The 21,685-nt window shown below is 34.1% G+C and overlaps 2 protein-coding genes across 2 annotated transcripts; one reads left to right on the top strand and one right to left on the bottom strand.

Annotated features, from left to right (window-relative positions):
- Nucleotides 1-2,711: 2,711 nt before the first annotated feature.
- Nucleotides 2,712-12,544, bottom strand: LOC107820274 (beta-hexosaminidase 1). The gene is made up of 15 exons (XM_016646534.2): nucleotides 12,107-12,544; nucleotides 11,331-11,414; nucleotides 10,416-10,451; nucleotides 10,213-10,324; nucleotides 9,987-10,057; nucleotides 9,774-9,904; nucleotides 8,588-8,604; nucleotides 8,387-8,435; nucleotides 7,520-7,620; nucleotides 6,042-6,101; nucleotides 4,934-4,967; nucleotides 4,459-4,557; nucleotides 3,870-3,929; nucleotides 3,542-3,792; nucleotides 2,712-3,194 (listed from the first exon to the last, which is right to left on the bottom strand). Exons 1-15 carry the CDS (start codon nucleotides 12,446-12,448, stop codon nucleotides 3,019-3,021), a joined length of 1,623 nt encoding a protein of 540 aa, XP_016502020.1. The 5' UTR covers nucleotides 12,449-12,544; the 3' UTR covers nucleotides 2,712-3,018.
- A 3,559-nt stretch (nucleotides 12,545-16,103) lies between these two features.
- LOC142166082 (uncharacterized) lies at nucleotides 16,104-17,077 on the top strand. The gene is made up of 2 exons (XM_075224498.1): nucleotides 16,104-16,935; nucleotides 17,043-17,077. Exons 1-2 carry the CDS (start codon nucleotides 16,104-16,106, stop codon nucleotides 17,075-17,077), a joined length of 867 nt encoding a protein of 288 aa, XP_075080599.1.
- Nucleotides 17,078-21,685: the final 4,608 nt, after the last annotated feature.

A 21,685-nucleotide genomic window follows, 5' to 3' on the forward strand; every position in this document is an offset into this window, starting at 1 on the left:
ACTCAATAAAGTAATCGAGGAGCGCACAAATCTTCAACTTTTATTCGACATGGACCCGAGTATCATTCCCCCACCCCCACTCCTTTCCCAAAATAAGAAAAGTGGAATATCTTGTAGCCATGGCAATTAGCTTGGTACTCCCTATTTGATAATTAAATAGAAGAATCTTATACTGTCACTTGAAAAAGAAATTTTGGAGAATGCATAAGCAAAAGGTGAATGCCGTGTGGAATAATTTGAGTTTGCAATAATGCAAATATGAGTCATATTTCAAACTTGAGAAGCAAGTAGTGCTTCTTTTTCACTCAATTTATTTAGTGAGTGGAAAGACCTTTAAACGTTGCTTACTTCAGGAATTAGGGAAGACCATTTGCTGAAAAAGCTAAAACAAATTTAGTAAAGATTTAAGATTTTATAACAATGGGTGCATATGGTATATATTTACCAGTGGTGGAGCCAGAAATTTCCACAAGGAATTCAGACCGTAAAGAAGTAAACATACAAAGAAGTTAAGGGAACCCAACATCTATTATATATACATAAAAAAAAAAAACTTTTGATTTAGCATGTATAGAATAATTTTACGGCGAAGGGAGTTCGGATGAACACTCTTTTAACCCTTTGCTCCGTCCATAATATTTACATCAAATCGAATAATTTAATCATAAAAAATCATAATTATAAAGAGAATGGGCATTACTTGACCATAATCAAGTGATTAAAGCTTATATACAACTCAAGATACACATTTTACATTCATTTGCTTGATGCAAACAATAATGAGTCAGAAGGGAAAAAGGAATATTCAATTCAAATGTCTTGTCTAATGACCAGCTATGTTAATAGTAATGTATACATTTTTTATCTCTTAGCCGTGACACTTTTCCAGATTTAACTCCACTAATGCTTTCAATAGGAAAGTTTAGTCAATTCTTAGTCTTTTTTATGCTGTCATTTTCTATGCTATAATCCCAATTAGGAGTGTTCAAATCGAACCGGAAAACCGCACCAAACCGAAAAACCAAACCAAATCGATTAAAAAACCCGACTAGGTTTGGTATTGAGTAAAAAAACCCGAACCAAACCGACATATAAATATATAAATTTTATTTATATTTTTAAGACTTCATAGTGAATTTTCTTTAGAAAATGTAGAAATATTTGGGATCCTCTCATGTATTAACCTTGAGAGCGTAAATTAACGAAAAATTATTGTTAGACGACTAAGAAATAACTATCATGTGTTACTAAAAAAATTCTCCCATTAGAATTTACTAAACATATATTCACTTATCAAAGATTTATCTATAATTTTAACAAATTAAGATTGAAATAATATTCATGTAACAAAAAAAACCCGAAAAACTCGACAAAACCGAACCAATCCAAACCGATATAATTGGTTTGGTTTGATTTTGATAAAAACCGAACCAACTCGATCCATATACACCCCTAATCCCAATGACTTATAGCATGCAGTATTCTAAGGTCACTGTCACTTCCAATTCTAGAACCCTCTTTGTCCGCAAAATTTCTTCGATAGTTTATTACTACAGATGTTAAGTCAAAATTGGGGAGCTAAAATTTATGTTTATTTTAGGCCCCTTTTGTCCAGAAAAATAAAATAATAAAAAATCAAAAAAGTGTTTGTCCGTAAAATTTTACAGTTTTTGAAAATTTTCGAAAATGATTTTTTCAAATAACAAAAATTAATTTTGACAATTTTTTCAAAATTTTCAGAAAAGCCTTTTTCCCCATTCGCAAAACTAATCTTTTCAAGTGAAATGTTTGACCAAACATAATTTCAAATTCCAAATATCATTTTTTAACTTAATTCCAAATACTATTTTTTTTTTCAAAAATTACTATTTTAATGTCCAAACCCCTACTCAGTTTACCCAATACATATGCAGATGAGTAAGCACATACTCCCAGTGGCGAATCCATATTGATTGACCACCTTCATCGAAAAATTGCATTATGTATATAGGTAAAATATTATATTTTATAGGTATATAACATATATTGAACATCCTTTGTCAAAAATTCCTCACTTCTTTTAAATTTAAACACCCTTAGGGAAATTCCTAGTTTCGCTACTGCATACTCCTTCCGTTCACTTTTGCTTAGCATATATACTAAATAGATTTTCATTTTTACTTGTCACTTTACGCATATCAAGAGAAAACAAAAAAAAATTCTATTATACTCACAATATTTATTACCTATTTCAAATCATTTTCTCAAATCCAATAAAATATGCATCAATTAATATGGGTATCATAATAAATTATGTACTTAATTTATTACGTTTTTTAAGGAGCGTTAAAAACCAAAGTAAAAATAAACGGAGGGAGTACTAGATTAAATAGTCAAAATACGCTCAAATTGATCAGGACACCCTTATTAAAAGATCCTCTTTCTTTCCAGCCGTCTTCTTATCCCTTTATCTCCCTCCAACCAAAAAAAAGAAAAATGTTGCTCGTAGAAAAAGCCAAAACAGAATGAATAGCAAACCTTTATGTTCCAAAATTTTGAAATGAATTGCTTGAATAACAACAATAATATACCCCGTGTAATCCCACAAATGGGGTCTGGGGAGAGTAATGTACAGGCAGACCTTACCCCTATCATGAAGGTAACATCGCTCGAATAAGATGTTAGAAATTATGGACATTTTCTTTTGGCGCAATATGAAAACAGGAAAGGAATGAAGTAAGAATATGAAATTACAAGTTCGAATGTAATACATGAGGCGAAATAATGTCAAATCCCAAGTCTGTAAGCATGGAAGTCTTGCAAAGATCATCCATTTTTCTCTTATTCACATTAACAAACCACTATAAAGTTACAGCAAAGAGCCCGAGAACTAGAGAGTAAACGACAATCTCAAAGTGGAATCCTTCCTAAGCCCAGGAGACCATGCAGCAGCGTCAAGTTGACAAGACTTACTAGTTCACAAGCTTCACAAACTTACCAGTTCCAGCACACGGATCGAACTAGATGATACAACACAAGTTATTGTTCATAGCATGACCCTGGGCCCAATGGAGGACGTCGAGCATAAAAATTGGTAACTGGAGCAGCTGGAACCCCACGCCTCGTCAAGAGGCATCGAAAGTACTCCAACCTTTGCAATGCAGCCGAAGTAGTATTTGTTGAAGATGTTGCCTCCTTGTCGCTCCACAACCGTTCTAGATGGTAAACAAAAAGCAATATCAAAAGCAAGATTGAAATTTCTTCTGGAGAAAGAACACCAAATATATGACAGCAAAATACTAAGTGGAAGACCAGTGTCAAGCAATGCGTGAGCACTATTTCCTGGCCGGTCTTGTGAAGCGAAGATGTAAATACCAAAATGAAAAAGAAAAAAAAGGTCTTGGTTTCAGAAAAAGAAGTCGTCATGCTTCTGCCACTTTGACCAAATGCTCCTTTAAGGAACGCCATCATAACTAAGGTTGTAGAACAAGATATATTCGTGATATGTAGCATAGTTGAACTACAATAAGTTTCGTGTAATCCAACATATCCAAGAGAATACCTGCTACAGCTGCAGCCCGTGGCCATATGGTTTGTTGAACATCTGAAGCATCTGCAGTTTCACCCCACATGCACGCTTCACCTCCAAGTAGAAGTTTTTGCTCGGAAATACTCTTTATTCCTTCCAGCGGCTCCGTGTAATAAACTTTATCCCAAGGGACATCTAAGTGGTCCAGATACCAAAACCCCTGATTGCTATAAATGCATCTAAAACCTTTTGCAACTGCCTCTTGACAAACACCACCACGTAACCTACATTAACAAGATATTCAGATGGTTGCATATTAACCAAAAAAGCCTCATCTTATAACCAGTAGATTGATCCTCACCAGTTATGCACCACAGTCTGCGGGTTAAGTTTAGACGGAAACGTATTGAAGGTTTCTTCCCTACAATAACAAATTCACACACCATGTCATACATTAGAAGAAAAAAAAACAAATGGCTGTCTTAAACCCGAAATAAATGCTCGTGATTTTTTTTGAATTAAACAAACACTTCTCTAGAAAACATACTTTTAGTAAGCATTATAAAACAGAAAGCGTCACATCGGTCTCTCTTTACTTATTGTCATCTCCTAATAAATCTAAAGTACAAGAAACTAAATAAAGGGCCCGACATGTCCTTCAATTAATGTATTTGCAACACATATTTTCAACTCTAATTTTAATACCTTTGCCAAGTTACACAAAGGAGATAACCCACAGGACTGTATCTTACTTCACTAAGTTCAATGGAACCACAGTCCAGCAATATCTTCACACTGATTTTATTGTGGCTAATTTTTTTAACCATTATTTAGTTTATCTTCATCATTCCTTTTGTAAGTTGCAACTGATAATGAAGAAAAACATGAATTTACAAGTATAACAGGGCCCTTTCTTTGTGATAGAGGAGAGCATTTATAAGCGAAGTTACCAGTTAACAGGTGTCCAGTTATGTGATATAGCTATTTCTTGAGCTCTGAGTACAAAATACTCATACGCATCCTTCGAAGTCATATTATGATCTTGAAGCCTGCAAACAGAATGAGGGTATGAACAGCACTGCAGAGAAAAAATCAAGATAGTTTACATAATTAAAGAGATGCCACTGGGCATGTTGTCAACAAAGGAAGAAGTCATCTAAATCTAAAACACAAAATACCATAATAAAAACGGTGAATAGTTACTCCAACAGCCTTTTATTGGTATAAAAACGGATGACATTTCAACTACAGCTTGGTCTCCATACATAATATAAATGTGTGAAACATAAGATGCATATTTGTAAACATAGGAGTCCCTATAATCACTCGAGATTTTCAGCTTCCTGATATAAGTCCACGACTGAAACACTAAGTTCATCATTTTTTGGAACTTCAGAAAGGACATAATAAGAAGAGAGAGATTACCATTGCTTGATGTGTGGCGTAGTTGTCCAACAAGCTGCAACAAAATAACAGCTTTCAATACTTCTATTTAATCATTTCTCCCATCCTTTTCTGGGAGAGCTGGAACGGAGTGGGCAGTTGGTCATGACATCCAACCACAAAAACATTCCAATAAACAAAAATTCTTTTCATGTGTGTGAGTGCATGCATGGCGAGAAAGATATGCATATAGTGAGAGTTCTTTTTAAACAAGAGAAAATGGACAAAAGCCACCGTCAAAAGAAAAGTGGTCAAACGATGTTAATATCTTTTCTTCTTAACAACTAATATAAAGCATATCACCACCAAATGTTTGATAGCAGCCTAAAAGAAAGGGAAAAAAAATATTTGCAGTGCTAATGAAAGAAGAAATCCTAAGTTATCAGTCTTATGGATGATCCGCAAAAAAGAAGTTCCGGAAACACAAATTACAACATGATACAGCACTGAAAGTTCTGGGACTCTCAAATGAAGGATAGGCTGCCACTACATGCCCATGAGTGGCTATCACTATGTACTTGCAGCATCTAAATTCTATTCTAGAGGTCTCTTCTTCTTTTGCTTCCCCACTGTTGGGAGATGTGTGACCACCTCATCTAAAAGCTTAAGCTTTTAGAGAGAGCACGCTTTTGTTTACTTAACTATATCTTCAGTATGCCTCCGCATGTGCGCACCTAATTCTTTTTCATGGGCCAAAGCACGTGAAAATTATTTTTAATAATACATGGCGGTGAGACTCAAACCTAATGCTCTAGTACCAAGCTGAAAGGTGTGACATGTCTTCAATACCCACAAATAGAAAGAAAGTAGAAAAACAGCACTGTTGTCTAGTTCATGCTTTCTACATAATTTCTTTATCCAAGAGAAGAGGCATAGTAGTTTAACCCTTACGAAGAATTTCAGTATACTTCTAGACCAATGATTCCTTAATCTTCACAATTTTGACTCTGACGAAATGAGTTATCTTGACTTGACATTTGTGGATATGCAGATAATCGTTTTCTATTCCTTTTGCTCAAAAGAAATTAGCTAAAATTAGTAAAGCAGCAAAACAAGGAAATTTCTGCAAATATATCGAAAGAATACTAACTTGTGTTGACCTCATCACCACCTAAGTGGAAGAACTCAAATGGAAAAATCTTCCTCATGTCTGCAAAAAAATATAAAACAAAAAATAAAAAAAATAAAAAAATTGGTAATCTAACATCCACAGCGACAAGGCAGAGAAAAACTAATGGTTCTTCATGCACAACAACTTTGAGTTAGATGGTGTTTTGATGATTAACTGAAAAACTCCTAATATTGAAGACAAAAACTGAGTATACTGACACCATAGACATACTAAAAATGCGTGTAATAAAGGAAAATTTTAAACTTTATTTATTTAAGAAAAAAAGCCAACAGAAGGGGATAGAATAGAGATCACAAATAAACCAAAAAGGAAAAAGAAGAGACATGAAACTCAGAGAAAACCACATAGAGAAAACTGCTTCATCAACAATATAAAAATCATGCTGATCTTTTACGTGTTTCTAGCTAGTAAGGTGGGTATAGAGACAGAAGTTCACAAGCTGGTCCATAAATGAATATAAACATATAACAAATGCTACATAAGAATTAACATTTAAGGGAACAACAGAGAATTATAACTTCAGCTGTAAATTTGTTTTAAGTCCTAACAAAGCATGAGATAATACTAGAATAAGAAAACATCATGTATAGGATTTTATCTCACACGAGTCCAGCAGAAATCAGAACCAGATTATGCAATTATTACTCACTTTTATTCAAGAAATTGTATGTCATGTAAAAGTTTCGGACAACGAAAGGGGTGCCACAAAACTGAAAAGGAAATTGACCTTCATTTTCAAGTTTTTGCGAAGTGTGATAAGTCCTGATAAAGTTTTTTTTTCAAGCGTGTAAGCTGTAATCATGAAATCCATCAGCTAGCTGCTCCAAATAGCCATGTTTTACTACGAGATTCGGATCCACGTACAACTGTGTGAAACATTTTGACGGATAAGAATAGAGGGTGCTAACAAATAAAATATTCCAGGATACAAGGTACATAGCGAGAGAGATAGAGATGTCATACAGAAAGGAAGAAAGACAAGGAAAGAAATGAGAAAGGCGACAAAGAGAAAAGGATAAGAGATAGAGAAGACACAGGCGGAAAGAAAGAGAAAGGGAATGAGACCAAAGAATAAGAGAGTAGACACAAGCGGGGGGAGAGAGAATGAGAGAGGGGAAAAGAAAGGAGAAGAGGGCAAGAAGCAGGGGTTAAAGAGAGAAGATAATGTGATACTCAAATCAATTCATCATGTGTCCTACAATTGTCCCAGACAAAGTACACGAGGCCCTATCTTCAAAGTCTAAAGTTAAGATAAGATTATCTCTAACTAATAAATAGGCTCTAATCGCCAAAGAAAAGATAATGATAAATCCAATCAAATATCAGTACATAGGGAAAATATACCCTTCATAGCTACATCAAATAGGGGAAGATATGCAATTACATAATTCCAGAAAAAATGGGAGAATTCTTCAAGAGAAACCTTCTGAACTAACCTGCCAGGATGCCAGCAATGACATCAAAAGTGTAGTTTTTTGAGACATCTAGTGGCTCTTTACAAGATGGAGAAGGCCAAAGATCAGGGTACCCTGCACCCCTGCATAGTGAATAAAACCAAATTGAGACATGAAATAAATTTATAACACAACTAAAGGGACTGATGACCTAACTTAAATTTTACATCTTTTTTGGCAAAACATTATTACCACCAAAAATGTCCTGGCAAAACTAACAAGACAAAGCTCATCTGGAATATTCTCCATGGACCACTCTGTCAATATGCTTTCATGTATGTTTATCAACCAAGTTCTTTTAGTGGTTTTAAGCTTCTTAGTTAGGCGGGAGGACTGGGATTCAAAAGAATTAGGCGAAGTGTTTATTCCCTGGTATCTCTGTTCTGCTTAGAGGTACAACTACTTTCCCCATGCAAATATCAAATTCTTCTACATTTCTTTCTGTCTTTTCTCTTTACTTTCGTTTAACATTTCACTTTCACAAAAGGCAGGACACCTTCCTTTATTTCAGAAATCATAGTTTGACTGTTGGAATGGTGAACAAATATGACTGATCTGAAAAGTAAAGAGCTCAATACACAGGAAAAGCTATTCCACTTGTCACCTCAATAATACATCTCTCAATGTTTTTGTGCTTTTTGCCTAAGCACTGATATCTTTATGCAATACCAAGAAAAACCATACTGGCCGACTTAGTTTAAAACCTGAAGGAGATTTAGTCAGATAAGAGTTAAAGAGCAATTAAGGCAAACCGGCAGCAATTCAAAATTTCAAAGATCCATAGTTTGCTAATAAAAGCTCGATAGACCCAATAGTACGAGGGAAACACCAATTCTCTAAAGCACTTACCATGATTCAGCATGACCTGGAACATCGACTTCTGCCATAACATTGATACCTGTGCAGGTAATATTGCAGTTTAGAAAAGGACAAAATACATTCTATTTACTTATCAAGAAAAGTGCAGCCGCATTGCATTAACCAACAATCAAAAAGCTTTTAAAGATGAGGTAATGAAACATTTGCATAGACTTCGAAGATGTCACATACCTCTCATCTTAGCAAAGCTTCAATGTGATAAGACATCATGAAGACAAGAAACAAGGAGAACTCTGTCAGCATCAGTTTCTAATTTAGGAACATCTGACGAGAAGCAAAAACAGAACAAACAAATAATAACATAACAGATTATCATAGTTCTAGGAACAAAGAATTGTTTCAATTTTTCCTGGAAGCTTTAACAATACCCAGAAACAATTTGAATAAGAGCATATGTATTAAAATTACATAATCAATGTCGCCAGCACTTATTCCTCGCACTCTCCACCCTCTCTCTGCCGCCCTTTCCTTTTCTTTTCGGCGGGTGGAAGGTTGCTAAAGTTTCTGTCTGATTCAGATTTGAAATGTTACATTAATCCATCGGTAGTTTATGGAGTAAACTTCTCTCATTGGCCTCCAGATTACAAGTAATAGGCCAGAGCGCCCTTTATGCTATGGCTCTTCTGGGATGGTATGAGAAACAACCTTTTTTTGACCGTCTTTAAATGAAAGGATAAGCTTGCAACTTTAAGTTCATAGTACTCATTCAATTCAACATCAGATGGCTCTCTAAGAAATTTTCCCAACTAATTGGATAGCTTTAACCTATACTCTAGATGGTACAAAATGATCCTTTTGATGTGTTGAACTAGATCTCAATATAAGCTTTTTGACTAAAGTTAAGCGTTAGATTTAATAGTACTCCAATATTTGGTTTGGCTAAAATGACATGTAATGCGAATAACCAAAAGGGACGACTCCAGACCTTTCTAATCATTCGGCAAGAGAGGATCAAGCAAATACAATGTGGATCAATTCACCAACCCCATAACCCCCCCCCCCCCCCACAACCCAACTACCAAATCCTGATCAAACTAGAATTTGGATCCAGTGTGATATAAGTACTTCACAAAATTGACCTCTCTAAAGCCATATGAACAATTGTCTAGGATACTATATTTGGCTTACTAACAGCCACTTGAGATGAAGATTTTAGCACCTCCAGTTACCACCCTTTCATTTTTTTTCCTTTTCTTGTATAAGAAATATGGAATAAATGCTCATGCCTTTGTCCAAAACATATAGGAAATAAAAGAAAAAATCACTTCCTGTGCTCAAGGTTATTGAAGAAGTTTTGGGGGAAGATCCTTCATACCAAAAAGACTGTAAATTAGCTAAGCCGGGGGGAAATTCTTACTCAACAATTTCATAAGCATCCTCAACAGTGTAGCGTTCCCACTTTGTATATGACCCTTTCCACAAGTTTGGATATGAAGGCACTTCTAGAGGAAACGACTCTTCATCTATGATGTGCCAATGAAGAACATTCTACTGATTCCAATCAGCAATATCAGAAAAGCAGAACCACCCAATTCAAAACTGGGTCAGAAAATAGGATTCAACAACTTACAAGTTTAGTGTAGGACATGGATTCAATAATTTGCTTGATAATTTCAATTGGCAAATAGTGCCTTGACGTATCTGCAAAACAATTCAGCAATACAACAAGTAGATCAGTTAGTGTATCTACAAAAGGCAATGTCCATATGTTTTGACTCATTCTCAGAAGTATGACGAGTTACATATTACATGACCACCAAGTCAAGAATCAAATGGATCAGTTTAAAGCATGATACCTAGCAGAAGCCCCCGATATGCAAATCTTGGCTTGTCTTGAATAAACCATGGAGCCTTGTGAATTTGCACGGTTTTAACCCCATAATCAAAAATACATAACTGACTCATTGTCTGCAGAAAAGGGTTTGAGTAAACTTTTTGTTATCAGGGAGCATATGAAACCAAGAGTCATAAATAAACCATGTTCATTCAACATACGTACCTCAAGTCCTCTTAGCGCACCATAAATAGAATTTGCCTGCAGTTTTGACGAAAAATTACTCATGTACTTCCAGGTGTAAAACCCCAATTAATGAATGCACAATCTAGCACCCTATCATGTAACGTTTGATAGCAGAGTAAGAGATTACAGGACAAGACTCTTCTTCTTTTTGTCTTTTTTCTTGAAAAGTCGGTTAACACTACAGAATGAAGTTAAGTCACTATGATAAAGCTAGACTAGCTAGCTAACCCAGCTATCAGAGAGCAATAAAAGAGATGATACAATAGGCTAAGTTGACTATCAGGACTATTCAGGAGCTAGAGCAAGAGTTATGACCACAATTCTCCACATATAAGGAAAAGAGTAGCAATGCTACTATAAGAACAATATATCGATAGGAAAGGAAAAAGAATACGAGAAAGTTTTAGAAAAGCATATAGTTTTACCCTTCACTTGGGAAAAATTTATTAAGAAACCATCACTCTACATTCTTCCGACTCCTTAAATCTCTATTTACTAATTTTCTTACAGCATAAATTTTCTCTTCAGATTCTACAGATACATTTGAGATCAACACATGTTTTGAAGTAGACTGGGTGAATCATTCTCCACATCTTAAGCATTAGATGCATTCTTTTAATTCACGGAGATTTTGATCTAGCTCTACTTCCTATGAGAGCTTGTGGGCAGAAAAAGGGTTTTAGCAGAAAAGAACTTATAGCTCAAACTAGATTGAGCAAGAAATGCAGGGGCAGATGCCCCTTGCCCCAAGCGATGTCACGCTATAGTAATTTATTCGTTTGTTCATTTCTTCAAATGCTGCCACCTGTTACGAAACATGTGTATGCAACTGAAAAAATGAAGAAGAGTTCCATCACCTTAGTGTTTATTAACATTACTCAACTGTAACATTACCTCAATCGAGACTTCCCCGATAATCGAATGTTCATTGCTCTTCGTCACCAATAACGAATAGCTCTCATCAACACCAAGTTGCAGCTGGAAAATGAAATAACGTGATTCAAATCACCAACATAAATCACTTCTAATTTCTCCATAAAATGTCCTCTCTATCAGCTAAAACTTTTAAATAAGGCAGTTCACACAATTCAACATAATATCATCATAAAGGTTCAAAATTGATGTATTAGGCCATACAGAATGTCGTATTGCAAACATAAATAGATACAAAGAGAGTTAAGTTCTATTTAGGTGTAAAAAACATTTCCACAATCAGGTCAACTATAAGATAATTACAGGTAAATTCTATGATATGCATTAATTGGTAATCGGGTAAAAAAGGTAACTAACATGCTAAAAATTCACTGACTCTTTACACTATTAGTCCATATAACATCCATAAAAATCATACTCCCTCCGTTTCAATTTATGTGAACCTATTTCCTTTTTAGTCCGTGCCAAAAAGAATGACCTCTTCCCTTATTTGGAAACAATTTACCTTCGCGCAGTGATTTATAACCACACAAAATATATGTGCCGCATTTTACATCAGCTGTTCAAAAGTATTCTCGCTTTTCTTAAACTGCCCGGTCAAATGGGTTGACATAAATTGAAACAGAGGGGAGTACTATATTTTTTAGATGACACAGTTCACATAATTCAACACAATACTCATCCCAACAATAAGATAAAACAAATAAGCACTTAACTATTTTGGAAAAATAAATTACCTCGTCGTTATCGGAATGAACAATGACAGTGAGCTGAGTAACATCAAAAAAATCACCAGACTTAGAACCATGCTTGAAAATAATCTTTTTGTATCTCTCAAAAGCTTCTTTAACAATAACAGACCCACCAACATTGCCAGTAAAAACAATAGACAAATTGGGATCAACAGTAAGCGTATCGTTACCGAAAGTGAATTGAGAAGGCAAAGGCCATAGATATGTTAATGATTCGTCGAGCTCTGTAGTTTTATGAAGCGTTGACTTTATAGAACGAGCGTTGACCAATGGGAAAATGAAGAGTAAGAAGAGGGTTTTGAGAAGAAATTGGGAATTTGAGGACATTTTTTTTTAGAAGAATGAAATTGATTATTGGAAATGGAGACTGTGAGGATATGATTTTTAGTTTTTGTTTTGAAAAGAAAGGTTAGTAGCTAGGTCAATTGAAAGTTTTGACTGATGGATGTCACTGGTTTTAACTGTTGGCGGTTTCTGTTCCACTTTTATCTGTGTCTATCTTTTGACGACACCACAGTAAGGGGGAGTTTTACTTTTAACTAAGAGCCCGTTTGGACAAAAAAATTCACTTTTTTCGAAATTAGGTTTGTTCATAAAATTTTTATTTTTTACTTGAAGATGCATTTTAAAAATTTCAAAAAAACTCCAAAAAACTGTTTTCCAAAATTTTTACTCACAAAACTTCAAAAACAACCCAAAATGAAATTTATATCCAAACACAACTCTAAATTTCAAATACAATTTTCACTTAAAAAAAATTCGCCATTTTTCAAATTTTACATTTCTTATGTCCAAACGCCTACTAAGAAACTTTGGATCAAATTAAAATCAATGTAATTTTGTAAGCATATGACAACTAAGAAACCTAAGATATGACTTGTCCTTCTCCTAATTACGCATATAGTGACAACATATGATGCTATCACTATTATTAGTCAACGTACTTAATTATTTGATGAAAAGTCACACAATTTCGATTATCATTAAATTATAATTTACACATATTATCACCTAGATGTAAATAACGTGCGGATAAATTTACATTCCTTGCGTAATGTATCCGCAATAAAAAAAAATTAATAAAAAACTGCGACAAATTACTTGTAGGATATAAGATGTACATGTATATCCTGTATTGTAGATCCTCGTTGAAGATTAGGCTATTTGAGGAGAAATAGTAAAAGAAAATGTTCCTTAATCTAGAAGGATAAAAGTATTCCCTAACAATAAGACCTAACAAGGCAGTAAAAACAAGACAATAATCTTGGAAATTTTGAAATGTTACCATCTAAGTGACCTTAATTTAGGGTGTGTTTGGTATCAAAAGAAAATGCTTTCTATGAAAAATATTTTCCTGAAAAATGAGTAGCTTTATCACTTAATTTTACTTATTTAGTTGGTAAGTGAAATTTTTTTTTTCAGAAATATTTTTCAGTATTTGGTTAGAGAGCAAAAAGTATTTTTTAGGAAAATAATTTTTTATGCTACTCAGACCTCCCTTCCCATAAATCCTCATGTTGCTTGTGTTCTCCCTCTCCCCCCCCCCCCCCCCTCCCCCCAAAAAAAAAACCACAATCCCAAATGCTCAACGTTTTCAGTACTCTATTTTCTGCATGAATTTAATTATTCTTTTAAAAATTTGTAGAAACCCAAAGGAACTAATGTGTTGTTTTACTTTTTCACGCAAAAGTAGCGTTGAAATTTGTGCTCCATAACAAAAAAGAAAATACTCTTTGTTTGGTTGAAAAAGAAAGTACTCTTTCTACAAGATGAAAAGAAAGTTATCATTTATTGAAATGAAAGAAAATAACTTTTCTACGTTAAGAAAGAAAATAATTTTTCTACATCAAGAAAAAAAATACTTTGTTGAAATGAAAAAAATATACTTTTTACAGCATCATTTGTTGAGATGAAAGAAAAACTTTTTTACATCATGAAAAAAATACACATTTTGTTGAAATAAGAAAAAAAGTACGCCTATCTATAACAAGAAAAAAAAGTACTCTTAATAACATTTCTATTTAGGATAGGAGGTCGGGGGTAGGGGTTGTGGTGGTTTTGGATGGGTTGGGTTGGGGTAGAGTGGGTGGGGTGTAGAGGGGTTGGTGGAGATGGGAATAGGGTGGGGAAGGTTAAAAAAGAATTTTGAAAAATATTTTCTCGTCTTTTGGTAGGGAAAACATTTTTCTCCAATTAGAGAAAAATGAGTTCATGAGAAAAATATTTTTCAAAATATTTAAGCCAACCGAATATTGAAAATTAGAAAATATTTTCTAGAAAAAATCTATTTTATTTTGAAGAATTAACGCAAATAGTCATCCAACCAACCACTTAAACTAAAAATAGCCGGTGAAGGTATAATATATGTATAATTATTATATATGTATAATTATATATAACAAATATTTAAACTATGTATATGACTAAAAAAGTAAACAAAGAATATGGATGGCTGTTTGGGTAAAGATCCCAAATATTTTTCTTAGTACCAAACACACCTTTAATATCCGTCTTTTCTGTTTCACACTTCACTGACGTGTTGATCACTTCAACAATTTAACTTAGGGAAAAAAAACTAAAGTTACAAAAATTGCATGACCGGATTATCTAAAAGTTATTAGCAAGCTGATACACTATTATTCAAAGGATACGCAAAAAAGAGTAGCATCGACATCATGAAGACATGCAAGTGTAAAATATGGCCCACGTGAGTATTTTTGTTTAATACAAATATATTTTGTTAAATTAATAATTGGATAAAATTAGGGGAAGTTAATTATGGTTATAACTCCCCACTAACCCACTTTGATGGAAAGTGAGAATTAACTGATGGTCCCTCTCTCTGCCTATTAAAGGAAGAATAGCGTAACTCCTCAGATTCTATTCTGAAAAGAACGTAGAAAAGGAAAAGAGAGAGAAATATTGATTTTCTCAAGAACAACAACTCTGAAGAAGACTTCCGCTCAATTTTATTAAGAAAACACATCATGGATTTAGGTAAGTTTTCTTGATTAAAGTTATTGTATATGTATTTTATGTGAAAATCATATAATTCCACGGTTCTGAATAATTGATAGGATTTTATATAGATTGTTTATAAACCACAATCTAGAATTGAGAAAATCCTAACATGTGGTATCAGAGCACAGGTTTAGGAACTAAAGATTTTTCGCTAAAATTAACGTTTCCTCAATTTTGTGAATCCTAATTATGTATTCAAGGAATTTCACAATTACTGTCAATAGTAATAGCGAAGCAAATATAAATTGATTTTTATGTGTTGATGACCAATAGTATATTTGATTATCATTTGATTTCATGATCATGTTGGCTTTGTGGATTCGACAAGTAAAAGATTTGCTTCAAATACTTGCCATCATAATTAGTAAATAAACGTGAAACTGTGAAAACAATATTCATCACTCTAATTGGACACAGTAGAATATTTATGAATTTATTGGATTCGGCGATGTGGATTCAGTGATAAGTTCCAAACTTAAGAATTATATTTGGAAGAATACCGTTTCAAAATTTCATTGGAATTATAAACATGAAGTTCGTCACCAAAGTGATCGAATCATTATGAATAATTAATTCCAAAATAATGAATTGTTATACCCAATTACCCATAAGTTTTGATGTTTATAAACGACATGATGGATCTTCTTTTGTGGGTAAATTGAAGTTCTTAATTACAAGACATTTATGGATCGCCCAAAGGTTGATTGTTTGTTCTTATAATTACTAAACATTAAATCGATAATTTAAATGTATCGTTAGTTTTATTTATTTATCCAAAGATAGTAAATACTACTAACTTGTACATTAAAAATATTGAATTATGTAAAATTTATTTTAAGCATCATTATGTTAAAAATTGTATTTTGTGTTACGCCCAAAGGTGGACATCAATATACATTTAAGAGTAAAACATAAACCATTCTGAATTTAATGATATATTTAATTTTAACTCAAAGCATTAATGAATGGGCATATTTTATTTGCAGCACTTGCTCTTCATTTGCACTCTGCTTCTGTTACGACCTTTAACGGACTCAACTTCTCAGATTGGTGCGAACAGATAAAATTCCATCTTGGAGTTTTAGATCTTGATGTTGCACTTTATACTGAGAGGCCAACAACTATTACTAAAACTAGTAGTACTGAAGAAAGGTCCTATTTTAAGCATTGGGACAGGTCTAACAGATTAAGCCTAATGGTTATACGAATGAATATTGCAGGCAACATTAAGACTACTCTTCCCAAAACTGAAAGTGCGAAAGAACTTCTGAAACTTGTGGAAGAATGCTCCCAAATTGCTGATAAGTCTATTGCTGGGACACTAATGGGTACTTTAACCACCATAAAATTTGATGGTTCGCGTACCATGCATGAGCATGTCATTGAAATAACAAATATAGCAGCAAGACTTAAGACTTTGGGAATGGAAGTGGATGAGAATTTCCTTGTTCAATTCATTATTAACTCATTACCATTTGAGTATGGCCCTTTCCAAATGAACTACAACACCATGAAAGACAAATGGAACGTGCATGAACTGCACGGTATACTGGTTCAAGAGGAAACAAGGCTGAAGAATCAAGGAACTCACTCCATTAATCTTGTAGGACATCAAAGAGCTGGAAAGAAAGGAAAGAAACATGGAAAAGTTAAGCAGAGGAAACATAATGTCAATGAGTCCTCTTCTCAAGTACGTAAGAAGGAACACAAGAATGATAAGTGTCGTTTCTGTGAAAAACCTGGACACTTTCAGAAAGATTGCCTGAAACGTAAGGCATGGTTCGAGAAGAAAGGTAAGCCTTGTGCTTTTATATGTCTCGAATCAAATTTAACTGAAGTTCCTTATAATATTTGGTGGATTGACTCTGGTTCTACTGTTCATGTTTCTCATACAATGTAGGGATTCCTTACAACCCAGACCATAAATCAAAATGAAAGATTTGTGTACATGCGGAATAGAGTGAAGGCTCCAGTTGAAGCTGTCAGGACTTATCGTTTAATCCTAGATATTGGGCGTCACTTAGACTTATTTAAAACTTTTTATGTACCTTCTCTTTCAAGAAATTTAATTTCCTTGTCTAAGTTAGATAAAGCTGGATATTTTTTAAATTTTGGCAATGGATGTTTCAGTTTGTTTAAGCATAATCATCTTATTGGTTCTGGTATTATTTGTGATAATCTATACAAATTGAACCTTGATAATTTGTTGGCCGAAACCCTCCTAACTCTACATCATAATGTTGGAACCAAACGTAGTTTGGTGAATGAACATTCAGCTTACTTGTGGCATAAACGTTTAGTTCACATATCCAAGGAAAGACTGGAAAGGCTAGTTAAGAATGAAATCCTTCTACATTTAGATTTTACGGACCTTAATATTTGTGTAGATTGTATTAAAGGAAAACAAACAAAACACACAAAGAAAAGAGCCACAAGAAGCACTCAGCTTCTTGAAATTATACATACTGATATATGTGGTCCTTTTGATGTCACTTCTTTCAACAAGGAAAGATATTTTATCACCTTTATTGATGACTTTTCACGTTATGGATATGTCTATTTGTTGCATGAAAAATCTCAAGCAATGAATGCCTTAGAGGTATTTATTAATGAGGTTGAAAGACAACTAGACAAAAAGGTGAAAATAATCAGGTCAGACAGAGGTGGTGAGTATTATGGAAGATATGACGAAACTGGACAACACCCTGGTCCATTTGCTAAATTCCTTGGAAAATGTGGCATATGTGCTCAATACACAATGCCTGGCACTCCATAACAAAATTTTGTGACAGAAAGGTGTAATCGTACATTAGTGGACATGGTTAGGAGTATGTTGAGTAATTCATCTTTACTCATCTCATTGTAGATGTATGCATTAAGGACTGTCGTATACTTGCTAAATAGGGTTCCTAGTAAAGCAGTCCCAAAGACTCCTTTTGAACTTTGGACTGGTAGGAAACCTAGTTTGAGGAACCTGCATATTTGGGGTTGCCCGGCAGAAATAAGAATTTATAATCCACTTGAAAAAAACTGGATTCAAGAACAATCAGTGGTTTCTTCATTGGTTATCTAGAAAAATCAAAAGGGTATAGATTTTACTGTCCAAATCATAGTACGAGAATAGTTGAAACTGAAAATTCTAGGTTCATTGAGAATGGTGAAAATAGTAGGAGTGAGGAACCACGTAATGTGGAAATTAAAGAAGTCATAATGCAAGTTCCTCTACCCTGCACTTCTTCTAAACTTGTTGTTCCTGAAGTTGTTGTACAACCAGCAAGAACAACAAATAAATGATCCTACTACTAATAATGAAATTGAAGTTAATGAACCTACAATAGATGAACCACAAGAAGTAGCATTAAGAAGGTCTCAAAGGCAAAAGAGATCTGCTATTTCAGATGACTATTTAGCTTATCTACATGAGTCAGAAATTGACTTTGGAATTGCTATGATCCAGTTTCATTTTCACAAGCCATTGAAAGTAATAATTCTGATAAATGGTTAGATGTTATGAAAGATGAGTTAAAGTCCATGGAACAGAATAAAGTTTGGGACCTTGTTGAATTACCGGAAGGTTGCAAAAGAGTCAGGTGTAAATGGGTCTTTAAGACCAAACGCGACTCAAATGGCAACATTGAACGTCACAAGGCCAGGCTTGTTGCCAAAGGTTTCACTCAGAAAGATGACATTGACTATAAAGAGACATCTTCACCGGTTTCTAGAAAGGATTCACTCAGAATTATAATGGCTTTAGTAGCTCATTATGATTTAGAGCTACATCAAATGGATGTAAAAACCGTATCTTTAAATGGAAATTTAGAGGAAGAAGTTTATATGGATCAACCAGAGGAGTTTGCCATTAAAGGAAAGGAACACATGGTGTGTAAACTTAAGAAATCAATATATGGACTTAAACAAGCTTCCCGACAGTGGTATCTTAAATTTAACGAGACTGTTGTCACCTTTGGATTTAAAGAAAACACTGTGGATCGGTGTATATATCTGAAGGTCAGGGGGAGTACGTTTATTATTATAGTCTTGTATGTTGATGGCATCTTGCTTGCTACTAATGATCTTGGTATGATGTATGACACCAAGAAATTGCTTTCTAATAACTTTGAGATGAAAGATATGGGAGAGGCATCCTTTGTGATTGGGATAGAAATATTCCGAAATAGATCACTAGGATTATTGGGATTGTCTCAGAAAGCCTATATTAATAAAGTGTTAGAAAGATTTAGAATGGAAAAATGCTCATCAAATTCCGTTCCAATTCAGAAAGGGGATAAATTTAGTCTCAATCAATGTCCAAAGAATGAATTAGAATGTATGCAAATGAAAGATATTCCTAATGCATCTATAGTTGGGAGCTTAATGTATGCCCAGACATGTACAAGACCAGACATCAGTTTTGTTGTTGTAATGCTGGGAAGAGATCAAAGTAATCCAGGGATGGACCACTGGAAGGCTGCAAAGAAAGTGTTGCGTTACTTGCAAGGAACAAAAGATTATATGCCCACTTATAGAAGATCTGATCATCTTGATGTGATGCATATTCAGATCTGGTTGTATGGATACAAGAAAATTTACATTTGGTTATTTGTTCCTGTTAGCCGGAGGAGCAATATCATGGAAGAGTGTGAAGCAGTTTGTCATAGCTGCGTCCACTATGGAAGCTGAATTTATGGCATGCTTTGAGGCTACAGTTCAGGCTAATTGGTTGCGGAAATTTATTTCAGGAATTAGACTGGTCGACAATATTGTCAGGCCGCTGAAAATTTATTGTGATAATTCCGCAACAGTCTTTTTCTCTAAGAATGACAAGTATTCAAAGGATGCTAAGCATATGGAAGTGAAATACTTTGCCGTCAAAGAAGAAGTCCAGAAACATGAAGTGTCAATTGAACATATTAGCACTAAACTTATGATTGCCAATCCTTTGACGAAAGGATTACCACCCAAAATATTTGTTGAACATGTTGAAAGAATGGGCATTCTTAATAGCAATGTATGACTTTATCTAAAGACTTTATTATGTTTATGAAATTGACACTTTGAGCTCATTTAAACATATGTTTTTCGTATTCTATACATGTTTTCTCTTGTATACATAATATTGAGAATAACGATGACAGGTTCAGGCTTAGATAAAGATATTCTAAGCATTAACGTTGGACCAATTAAGTATTACTTTTATAGGTTGTATTGGGTAGTAGACTAATATTGTAGTACATGGAAGGGACTATATCAAGTAAGTGATGTACAACCGCCATGACTCATATAAGTTTACTTACTCAATAACAACGAGTGATGTTTCCAATAAATGAGAATTTAACATTTTATTGTGCACATAATGATTGAGATATTTATAAAACTATGCACATTAGAAAGTTGATTAAGAAAGGAAGAATGCCTTAAAAGGTATATTGATATCGCAACATCATATCACCAATAGAATTGTGGTGGAGCGGTAAATACTCCTTCATTCTTAACCACAAGTCTCAAATTCGAGCCTTGATGTGAAGTCGTCTTTTCTAGGAAACGCTTTAACCCTCAATGTGAAAATTTTCTGTATGGATTAGAGTTTAGTCGAGCCCCAGTATAAGGAACAGAACACAGGGTTAATATATATATATATATAGTAATCCATCTCTGTGTTAGGACCGGAAAAATCAGGTGTCATGCGGAAGCTAGCAAACCAAACCTTGAACGACGATAAATCCAACAACAAAAGAGAAATATACCAAAAGAGACACAAACATATAATGTAGTTCGGTCAACTGACCTACGTCCACCGCGGAGATGAGCAATCCACTATAATAAAAGAGAGTATAAAATATCGAGAGAACAACCTCACGAAGAGGCAAACACAAGTGACACACTAACACTTGTCCCCTAGAGTTCTCTCCCTAAACACGACTCTCAAACCCTATATGGCTACATTGTGGATGCTACTAAATGAGAAGGAAGGATCCTCAATTTATAGAACTCCAAACTTTTTCCTACAAGAAAAAGGATTAGCCAAATATAGGAGAATTATAATTTCCTTCTACAAAAAGGAAAACTCAATTAAGGTAATTATATTGTCCTTTTCCTTTAAGAGATAGGAAAACCAAATATGGTAAGAAAATTATAGGAAACACCTAACACTCTGTACAAACAAGTACAAACAGGTACAGATGTAGACATACATATTTCATATTTGAGAAAATATTTCTTTTTTTATTTATTGATTCATAAAAGTAAACACCAAACTAATTAAAGATACCCCGAACAAAGATATGTTGATAAAAAGAATTTTGATGAATTCATTCTGTTCTCTTTCAGAAAGACTTGTCCTCTATATACACAAATGTCGACATAAGATAAGTACTCTATTTGATAAATATTGCTATCCCATCCCAACCTAACATGAGATTATAATTTGAATACTATTAACAATTTGAACTTCAGGCAGGATGTCATCCCTTTGGCACATCTTTTTAATATTTTTAACGCAATTTGTTTTATAAAGTATAATTAGTTCTATATACGCACTGATAG

Source organism: Nicotiana tabacum, chromosome 11 (genome assembly GCF_000715075.1).
Source record: "Nicotiana tabacum cultivar K326 chromosome 11, ASM71507v2, whole genome shotgun sequence".
In the NCBI taxonomy this organism is placed as follows: domain Eukaryota; kingdom Viridiplantae; phylum Streptophyta; class Magnoliopsida; order Solanales; family Solanaceae; genus Nicotiana; species Nicotiana tabacum.

What these genes read in the sequence shown, in the direction of transcription:
- LOC142166082 (XM_075224498.1), top strand. Translation starts at nt 16,104, where the DNA reads ATGAATGGGCATATTTTATTTGCAGCACTTGCTCTTCATTTGCACTCT. An exon ending in GGCATGGTTCGAGAAGAAAG is followed by an intron (nt 16,936 to 17,042) that starts GTAAGCCTTGTG and finishes CATACAATGTAG; the next exon opens with GGATTCCTTACAACCCAGAC.
- LOC107820274 (XM_016646534.2), bottom strand. Translation starts at nt 12,448, where the DNA reads ATGTCCTCAAATTCCCAATTTCTTCTCAAAACCCTCTTCTTACTCTTC. An exon ending in CCATGTCCTACACTAAACTT is followed by an intron (nt 9,905 to 9,986) that starts GTAAGTTGTTGA and finishes TGGAATCAGTAG; the next exon opens with AATGTTCTTCATTGGCACAT. An exon ending in ACGGGCTGCAGCTGTAGCAG is followed by an intron (nt 3,195 to 3,541) that starts GTATTCTCTTGG and finishes TTTACCATCTAG; the next exon opens with AACGGTTGTGGAGCGACAAG.